An 8,617-nucleotide genomic window follows, 5' to 3' on the forward strand; every position below is an offset into this window, starting at 1 on the left:
TCTAGGGGTATCGGAGAGGATTGGGGGAAATATCAGGAGTCAATTCTTTCTGGTCCCCGTATGTAGTAGAAGGGGTGAAATGACTACGACGACCTTTGGAGAAACAGAAAAGAATAGGGAAAAAAAAAAAGAAGAAAGAAATAAAAAGAAAAGGATATGTCTCCCCTTCTCTCCCCTAGGAAGTCCCTCCCCTTTGAATTCAGCTCCCGCCCATCTCCGTGCGCGCCGGAGAAGTCTCGAACCGGACTTCCCCCCCTCTCCTTCCGAGGCTCGCTAATTAGGCCACCGGTAGCCGAACGTGAACGCAATTGCTTCTTTTACCGGCACCAGCACCACCACCGCCACCATTCACTGCACTACCACGCGTGTGAGAAAAATAAGAAGATAACAAAACATGATCATCCCCCGGCGCGAACGCCATGGCCGAGTCTGAAATTGCATTTCGCGGCCGAAACCCCACCATTCCCTTGAGAGAGGTAGCACAACATACATACATGCATACATACGTACATAGTTCCGTACCTACATGAAATCCAAAAAAGTCAGGTTGGCTATGTTATGTATGTACAAGCAGACGGTGAGAATCTAGACCCAACCAGACACTTCCCGCGGGCCTTGTTGGTCGGTGGGGGGGAGGGGGGGAAGCATGCAACCTGCTCGACAATTCAGGCTAGCCAGGCTAGGCTGTTCGCAAACAAGGCCGCACGCTCTTCTGACCTTGGCCACATTGCAGGATGCCGCGCGGGTGGCGGATAAGCAATAGAGCAAAAAAAAAAAAAAAAAAGGGGGGGGGGGTGTTTGAGATGATGGATGCACCGAGCTTCGAGGCTGTTTGCCCTGCAACTTTGATTCGACGGCCACCAACTAACAAGGGGAGGACACAACAGTTTTCATGATCTACCGATGGTATCGAATAAGAAACTAGGAGCCAGCAGACATAAATAACACTCGTTCTACAACGGAACCAATCCTCCAATGCTCCAACCCCAGTCCACCACCTATATCATCACCGCCATCACCACCATCAGCGTTTCCTCCACCTCCCCCTACACCTCCACCTCCACCCCATCGCTTCCCCCTTCAAGACAGGAGTTTGCTGAGCGGAAACGTCGCACTCCTTCACCTTCCACCAGAGCGATAAGAGGGCAAATCGGTTCCGGGCCGTCACATCACTGCACCTGGCTGACAATCTCGCTCGCGCGAGTCAGCGACTCCACCATCTGCTGGCATTCTTTCCTGCGACGGACGGTGTATTCGCTCTCCTTGAGCAAGTCGTCCAGCTCGCTCTGGCGGTACATGTTCTCGAGCAGTTCCTTTTGCATTTCCTCTTTTGTGTAGCTGCAGCAGCGTTAGAGACCCCAGAAGTCAGCATTGGCTGATTGACTGACAAAAACGGATAGCAAAAGAAAAAGGCAGGGAGGGGAGAGAGAGAGAGAGAGAGAGAGGGAAAAGGAGGGAGAGGCGGGATAAAGAGAGGAAGAAAAGGGACGAAACATACGTGACCAGATTCAGCATGATCGCCTTGGGAACCATATCGATCATGGTGCGCTTGACAATGTTGTAGTAGGACGAGATGAGCAGTTCTGCAGAGTTGCGCCGTCAGCAATCTTCCGTCCTTTCTGTTCACTTTTCTTTTCTAAACCGGCATCCTCATATATCTCGGGTACGTGTACGTACTGATAACCTCGACCTCAATGCCCTCCCTTTCCGAGAGCGTACCCGAGGCCTTGAGCGTCGGCGGGGGCGGCTCCATGGCGGCGGCCTTCTTCTTGTTCTTTGCAGCAAAGAAGCTACCAAAGAAGCCCGTGTTAGACGACTCGCCGTCGCCACCCAGCGTCGGGCTGCCGGCCCGCGCAGGCGTCGAGGCCAGGGGCTTGCCCGTCTTGGGGTCAACCTGCACTGGTCGTTGTTGGTTGTGCCTCTCGTTGACGATCGCCATGGCGCGATGGCCGTTCAGGAAATCGGGATGCGCCGTGTTGATGTAACACGCCTCCATCGCCACGAGATCGCGCACCAGCTTGTTCGTCGGCTCCATGGCCTTCTTGAAGAAGTTGATGACCACGGCGTGGATCTTCTCCTTGAGCTGCGGGTACCGCCGGTACATCTGCTTGCTGAGAAGCTGGGTGAGGATGCGCACCAGCTCGTCATACACCAGCGACGCGCACTTCAGGCTCGGCTCCTCCATCCGCTTGATCTGCTGCTTGACAATCAGCTCAAAGGCGGTCGTGCCGACGAACAGGGCGGGCGAGGAGCCGGACGAGTTGTAGAGGATGGTGCGGATATCGACGTCCTTGACCTGGTCGAAGGGATCCAGGGCCTTAACGCCGTTCGAGTACAGCTCGTGGAAGACGAAGCTGATACGGGCACCACCGGAGAGCTCCGTGCTCGACAGCTCCGTGTTGTTGCCATCCAGCACGGTGCGCCACTCGTTGGTGAACTCGGTGATGATGTTGAGCACGATGTTGGCGCTATTTCCGAGCATAGACGGTCCCAGAGCTTCGAGCTCCTGCGTGTACTTTTGTAGCGAGCTGGAGATGCGAGCCTTGATGTCCGGCAGGGTCTGCTTGATGTGCATCATGAGGAGGAAGTTGAGCTTGCGCGCGAGGTAGGGAGTCCCGCAGTAGGAGCTCTTGTTCCGGTACGCCTTGTGGTTCTCGAAGAAGTTCTTCTCGGCCTCGAGCGCAGCGTTGATGGGCTTCTTGTTGTCGATGTCCCTCTGCCCGCGATTCACCACCGGAACGTAACCCAGCCGCAGGGGGATGACGCGCCCGGCCAGGATCTCCACCACGTCGGTGCCCTCGTCCATCAGGTCGACCTTGGTGAGCACGCCGATGGTCCGCTGGCCTTCGGGATCTACCTCCCTGGCCAGCTTCAGGCCGTCCGAGTTCGCCAGGTCAATGTTGGCTGCCGTGACGGCGAGGATGATGGCGTTCGGTTTTTGAATATACTTGAGGATCATGTCGCGGATCTGCCTCTCGATATCCCGCGGCTGATCGCCGACGGGCACTCGTGTGAGGCCGGGAAGATCAACTAGCGTGAGGTTAAGGACATTGGGGGAGTAGATGCGCAGGTTGATGGGCGCGGGCGAGATGCCGGCATTCCTGCCAACCTTGGCCTCGGTTTCCCTGCTGATCTCATCGCGGATCTTGTTGAAGTCATAGAACTTCTGGCCGGGGACGTGCAGGAACTCGCCCCATTCCTCGGTATTCGCGAGCTTATCGGTCGAGTCTGTAATCTCCTTGTCGAGCCCGTTCGACTGGGCCTGGCTCGGGCGGTTGATGAGTTGGAGAACGAGGGGCCGGCGGGTGACAATGCCGGAACCGCGGGGTAGGCTATTCGCGAGTAGTGCACGTTAGTCGGTGAAGAAGGGCACCCACCGTGGGCCACCTGCGTGGGCAAGGGGGGACCGGCGAAACGGGGGAGTTGGGGGGGCGGGGGGTTGGTAATGGGGGGCTCACAAGTCACGACCGACGATGTTTTCTAGTACTGAGCTCTTGCCACTAGACTGGCTGCCGACGACGACTATTTGCGGCAGATCAATCGGGTTGTTGACGCCAACGGTGGAGAAGACGTCTTGGAGTTTGTTGACGAGCCTGTGTGGGGCACTCGTCAGTGCCTGACGGGAAAAGAAAACAGGCCCCCGAGGGGGTCAATGAGCGTTGGTGAGGAGCGTACTTGATCAGGCCCGGGTCGGAAATGCCACCAGTCGTGGCGACCGTGGTGGCGTCAACCGTCATGTTGGCGCGATACGATGGCAGAGGATGCGGCTGCGAGGAGTTGGTGGAAGCAGGCCCGGAAGGGAAGTCCAGGGGAGAGAGCGAGGCAAGGGTTCAACGGCGCTGATGCAAAAAGTTCAAGTGCAGCAGGGAAGACGGTCCGCAAATCTGCGTATAAAGCCCTGAGAGCACGTAGCTTTATCAGATCTGCCTCGACACTCCGGCTCTGAAGCAAAAGGGCCGCGTTGCGTCTCTGCGTGGCTGCTTGGATGAGATGGCGGGACTCGTTGGTTGATGGTTTGGCTCTCGCAGCCAGCGCCAGACCGTTTCGGGAGTCGACTTACGTAGTAGGTAGGGATCCACCTGCGTCGCAGCCTCCCGGGAAGCAGCCAGCCTTGCACTAACTACTTACAACCCTTCCAACCCAAGTTGCCTTCCTTATCAGCGTGTGGAAGCACGTGAGCCCCGCTGTAGTACTCCGTTACTCATCCGTACTCCGTACTGGATCTCTTCTCGCTTCGAAGTATAGAGGGTTAGGGTATTCTATGTGCATATCCCAAAAGACCTTTTGGGAGTTGACGTCGATTGTTTTGGCTGCCCATCAAGCCCAGGAAAGTTATGAGTGGGCTTCCCGTCCCCACGTCATCCAGCTAAGCTCATGTCGACACGATGTGCGCGGCTCGACCCCGGATCAGGGTCAAGGGCACTGTCTACTGCTTGTTCTAGGAGTCTGAGCCTGCAAAGCCACTGCATCCATTTGCGTTACCCTCTGCTCGCCTCTTCTTTCCTTTTTCCCTCCTCCTCTAAGATCCAACTATGTCTTCCGCATCTATAAGGTACCGTTTTCCCGGAGTCTTGAATGGAGTTCGTTCCTAGAATTGCAACACGGACACAAGCATTGCCGCCGCCCACTTCCCATCAAGCCCAGCACGCTGTTTCCCAGGCCCGGTGTTCCGTCATCACATCATCTGCCTGTCCCTTCCATATCGTAGCCTATTGTGCACGGTGAATTTCGAAGTCAAACCATCGGATATAAGAGAGAGGAGAGAGAGAGAAAGGGGGGGGGGGCTTGCAAGAAAGATGGAGCGTTACTTCATGAAGCATATCCATTGGCGAAAGGAAGAAAAAGAAAAAGAAACAATGCGTCGTCCCTGCCACATACTTATATCTCCCATGTTCGCCGCTCCCATGCTGTGCCCCGTACTCCAAATGATCCCGTTGGAGAAGCGAAAGTCAAGGTGAAAAAGAGCCGCCCCTTATGAACCATCTCGTCTGCATGCGCGCGTGCGACCGGGCCAGCGTCGCATCAATGCCACATCTCTCCCGAGGCCATGCTACCGTTACTAGCTCGGGCTGCGGTTCCGTTAGATTGCCGCGCTGCCGAAGCGAGTGCCCTCGCTCGCTCCCTGTTTGACCAACTAGACAGGATTGCACGGTTAGTGTTGCAGAGTCCTCTGGCAAAACAACCTAGGATACTCACATCTTGACCCTGCCGTCGTCCCCGGCCGTGGCAAACATGCAAGGGTCGGTCGGGTTCCAAGCAGCCGCGTTGCAACTTGTGTGATGCGCTTCGGCCTCTCGGACGAGGATGCCCGTCACCTTGTGCCAGATGAAGACGTGGCCATCTGCGATTTAGCCGACGTAAGCGCGCCGGTCGTCTCTTCGGACAGATTCACAATGAAAAGAAAGGAGAAGAAGAAAGTTCGTAAGGCCGCTTACCTTCGCTGCCGCTAATGACAAAATTCTCGTTGGCGCCACCAAAGTCACTCCTAATGGTAAAATGCCCGCCCTTATGGCCCGTGTACTTCTGCACCGTCTCACGCGTCTCCATGTCAAGCAAGATAGCCTCGTTGTCCGTCAGGTTGACGAGAAGGTGCCTTGAGTCTTGGCTTATGCTGACCGAGGTGGCCTTCAAGGTGTCCCTTGGGTCGAGTGTCAAGTCATACACATGTTCCCTGGTGGGAAGACTGTAGAAGTGAAGGGTGCACTGCTCGTCCATGGCGACTAGCCAACGCTGGTCTCGCGAGAGCGCAAGGTCCGCGGTCCGGTGCGTATTCGGCCAAGAATAGACGCAATCCCCGCGCAAGTTCCACATCTTCATCGACTGGCTCTTGTCGAAAGACCCGGTGATGAAAGCCTGGCCGTCGGCAACCCAGACGCAGCTGCTCACCGGCTCTTCAAACCCGCGGAGAACTCTCAAACACTCACCAGTCTCAACCTTGCCGTCAGCATCTACCAAAGAAGAACGCTTCGGCTTCGGGAGCCAGAACTCACCTCGGCGCTCCAGAGCTTCGCGGTGTGGTCCAGGCTGCAAGTGAGCAGGAACTTGCTGTCCGGGCTCCACGCGACATTACCGACGCCAGCTTTCGGGTGCCCGTGGAGCTGGTGGAACAGGGTGAGGCGCTCGACGTCCCAGATGCAGACCGCCTCGTCCGTTCCACAAGTTGCCAGGCGCTTACCGTCTGGCGAGAAGCGAACCTGCCAGATTTCATCAAGTTTCTTGGATGACTCCGGACCCGGGTGGGACAGCTCCACCAGGACCTCGGAGGGAAACCGACTTCTGTCGCAGCAGTGATCTACGCAGAGCGAAGGTTGAGCGTCGTTTGTGTGGTACCGGCACCTTTCCACCTGGCTGCGTTTCACATCGTCCAATAGCACAGCCAGCCGGCGTTCGGGGAGCATAACCGACGGAGATATGGATTCTGCCAAAGCGCGTCAGTCATGGGGCACAAGGGGGGAGCATGCACGCATGCAGACGCAGAGAGGTAGACCGACCAGACAGCTCGGATAATAGCAATTGCCTCGATTGGCCGTTCGCGCCGTCCCAGTCCGCCCTACTCCTGAGATCGTCGGCGTCCTGGCACATGAGGAGTCTCGATAGGAGGTTGAGTGTCGCGTGCTCCTGACACAAGGGCGTGAGCTCGTGCCGGAGCACAGCGAGCGCCCGGCCGGTCTCGCGCTGTTCCAGGAGCTCCAGGAACTTTTGCCGCCGCAGCCTGAATCTCATATCGTTGCGGTCAGCTCCGGGAGCCAGGACGAGCCCGCTCCCAGAGCCGTGGCCTGCCCCACGAGTGCCACTGCCACAGAGCAACTCCTCCGCCTTGGTCCAAGATCCGCCCAGCACGGCCTGCCGAAAGGCGACCACGTCCGGGCTCTCGACCTGGAATCCGCTCTCCTCGCCGACGCTGGCTGCCGCAGCATGATACCCCAAATCTCTCAGCGCCTGTATCAGGATGCGTGTGACCTCTTCCCGGCTATGGCCGTAATAACTCTCCTGCCGCAGGTCCGCAAGATCCCCGTTGGACCGAGCACTGCGCATGGCGTCGTCGTACGTCTTGTTCGTCGCGCCTGAACCCGCCGAGGGCTGATCCCGGGCGGCCCGATCCCCGTTAGACACCGGTTGCGGGGACCGGCCCGAGGGCCCTGCCTTGTCGAGCTCCGGCAACATGCTTCCGCGGCGCATTCGTTTCGGTGCCGAGCGGCTGGCAGCGGCGTCTGATGTGCTGTAGAGGTGTGCTCCTCCCTCCCCTTCTTCCTCAAACTCGGGCCTCTGTCTCCTACCGAGAACCTGCGCCGAAGGATTAGAACCGGAGTACAGGGCCGCGGCTTGGGAGCTGGACTCCGAAGTCGTCGTCGTGGAAGGAACTCCCTCCGAGGACGCCGGGCCTGATCTGTGGAGTGGAGGGAGTTGCACTGAAGCCGGAGGTTCGAGGGACGGAGCGGGGTTCGAAGATATCGGAAGCGGCGGGGAGGATGGACTGCCGGAGGCGGATGGGCTGTAGATTGGGGCTTCGCTGGGGGTTCGTTCTGCCACGGCGATCAACTGCGGTTCTGCGGGACCGGCGTCCGTTCCCGCAGACAAGAACGGGTAGTGGGCAAGGGATGAAACTCGTTTTGCAGAGAATGGCGGTTCGCTAAGTTAATTGAGCGTAGAGTTCTTCCACGCGGCGGTGATGAAAGCTTGAGGTGCAAGATGATCGATCGGGAGAGAGCTGCAGATCACTCGTGGACAGCTGGCAAGGGAACCAAACGACGGGAGCTCCCAACAGGAGATGCTGGCAGTGGCTGGGACGTGCGAATGCGGTTGACCGCGGGGCTGATCGGCTGGAACGTTGGGCTTGGTCTGGGCCGTGCGCACCGAACGCTGGGGTTGGCAATGGCACGTTTGCGCGTGACGGAATGGGAGGTTTGGGGGAGCAATGGGCGGCTTCCAGTTACACCTGCCTTACGTAGGTCGGAGGTGGAACCTTGATACGATAACTCTACTGTGTAGGTAGGTACGGAACGCCCCAATGGTCCTGCTCTCGGTACGCAGCCCCCGCCCGGGTTCCTTTTTGGGTAGAAGTCCATGGCAGTCAGAGAAGTATCGAACAGCCTACACTATCCTACATTTCCAAAAGTTGCAATTCACCTCACGATGAGGCAGACAGTTTGGCGATAAATCTGGTGACTGCCTCAGAGCGCCTATCGATTGACAAAGGGTGATTCGACAAGGGCTAAAAACCCCGAAAAGGCGGAGAGGTCTCCATACTCGTACGGAAATGCGTCTTTAGAGTCTCGGGCGACCCGGCCGACTTGGAATTTCCCGGAACCCGACGCATCCCGGAGAATCACGTTGGGTAGGACCACTCTCCATCCTCGCTTTGTCGGCGCCTCCAGTCGTGTAAATGTCCAACCTGGGGGTTTCCCGTAAAAACAAGCGCTTGACCTGCATACCGTGCCTGAGGATGGGCAGGTGTGCTGGCAATAACCAGAACAGGGCAGCACTGGAACAATGGGAACACTCGAGCAGTACGGATATGTATGTACATACATACATACATACATACATACATACATACATACATACATACATACATACATACATACATACATACATACATACATACATACATACATAC

The 8,617-nt window shown here is 57.1% G+C and overlaps 2 protein-coding genes across 2 annotated transcripts; both read right to left on the reverse strand.

Annotated features, from left to right (window-relative positions):
* Window positions 1–841: 841 nt before the first annotated feature.
* P884DRAFT_291629 (Dynamin central region-domain-containing protein) lies at window positions 842–4,040 on the reverse strand. Its single transcript, XM_069444112.1, has 5 exons — window positions 3,676–4,040; window positions 3,459–3,593; window positions 1,678–3,332; window positions 1,499–1,583; window positions 842–1,338 (listed from the first exon to the last, which is right to left on the reverse strand). Exons 1-5 carry the CDS (start codon window positions 3,735–3,737, stop codon window positions 1,170–1,172), a joined length of 2,106 nt encoding a protein of 701 aa, XP_069298130.1. The 5' UTR covers window positions 3,738–4,040; the 3' UTR covers window positions 842–1,169.
* A 982-nt stretch (window positions 4,041–5,022) lies between these two features.
* P884DRAFT_198958 (WD40-repeat-containing domain protein) lies at window positions 5,023–7,179 on the reverse strand (the record flags this gene model as incomplete). Its single annotated transcript, XM_069438197.1, has 5 exons — window positions 5,023–5,134; window positions 5,197–5,341; window positions 5,436–5,928; window positions 5,991–6,418; window positions 6,492–7,179. The coding sequence occupies 5 exons, from the start codon at window positions 7,177–7,179 to the stop codon at window positions 5,023–5,025; spliced, it is 1,866 nt and encodes a 621-aa protein (XP_069298131.1).
* Between the last annotated feature and the right edge of the window lie 1,438 nt (window positions 7,180–8,617).

Source organism: Thermothelomyces heterothallicus (assembly GCF_042370625.1).
Source record: "Thermothelomyces heterothallicus CBS 202.75 unplaced genomic scaffold P884_scaffold_9, whole genome shotgun sequence".
Taxonomy (NCBI): domain Eukaryota; kingdom Fungi; phylum Ascomycota; class Sordariomycetes; order Sordariales; family Chaetomiaceae; genus Thermothelomyces; species Thermothelomyces heterothallicus.

Bases quoted from the DNA above. Each gene is read 5' to 3' on its own strand.
- P884DRAFT_291629 (XM_069444112.1), bottom strand. From the start codon at position 3,737: ATGACGGTTGACGCCACCACGGTCGCCACGACTGGTGGCATTTCCGAC. The intron at 3,333-3,458 runs GTGAGCCCCCCA...ACTCGCGAATAG, and splicing joins AACATCGTCGGTCGTGACTT to CCTACCCCGCGGTTCCGGCA. The intron at 1,584-1,677 runs GTACGTACACGT...GCAACTCTGCAG, and splicing joins CATTGAGGTCGAGGTTATCA to AACTGCTCATCTCGTCCTAC.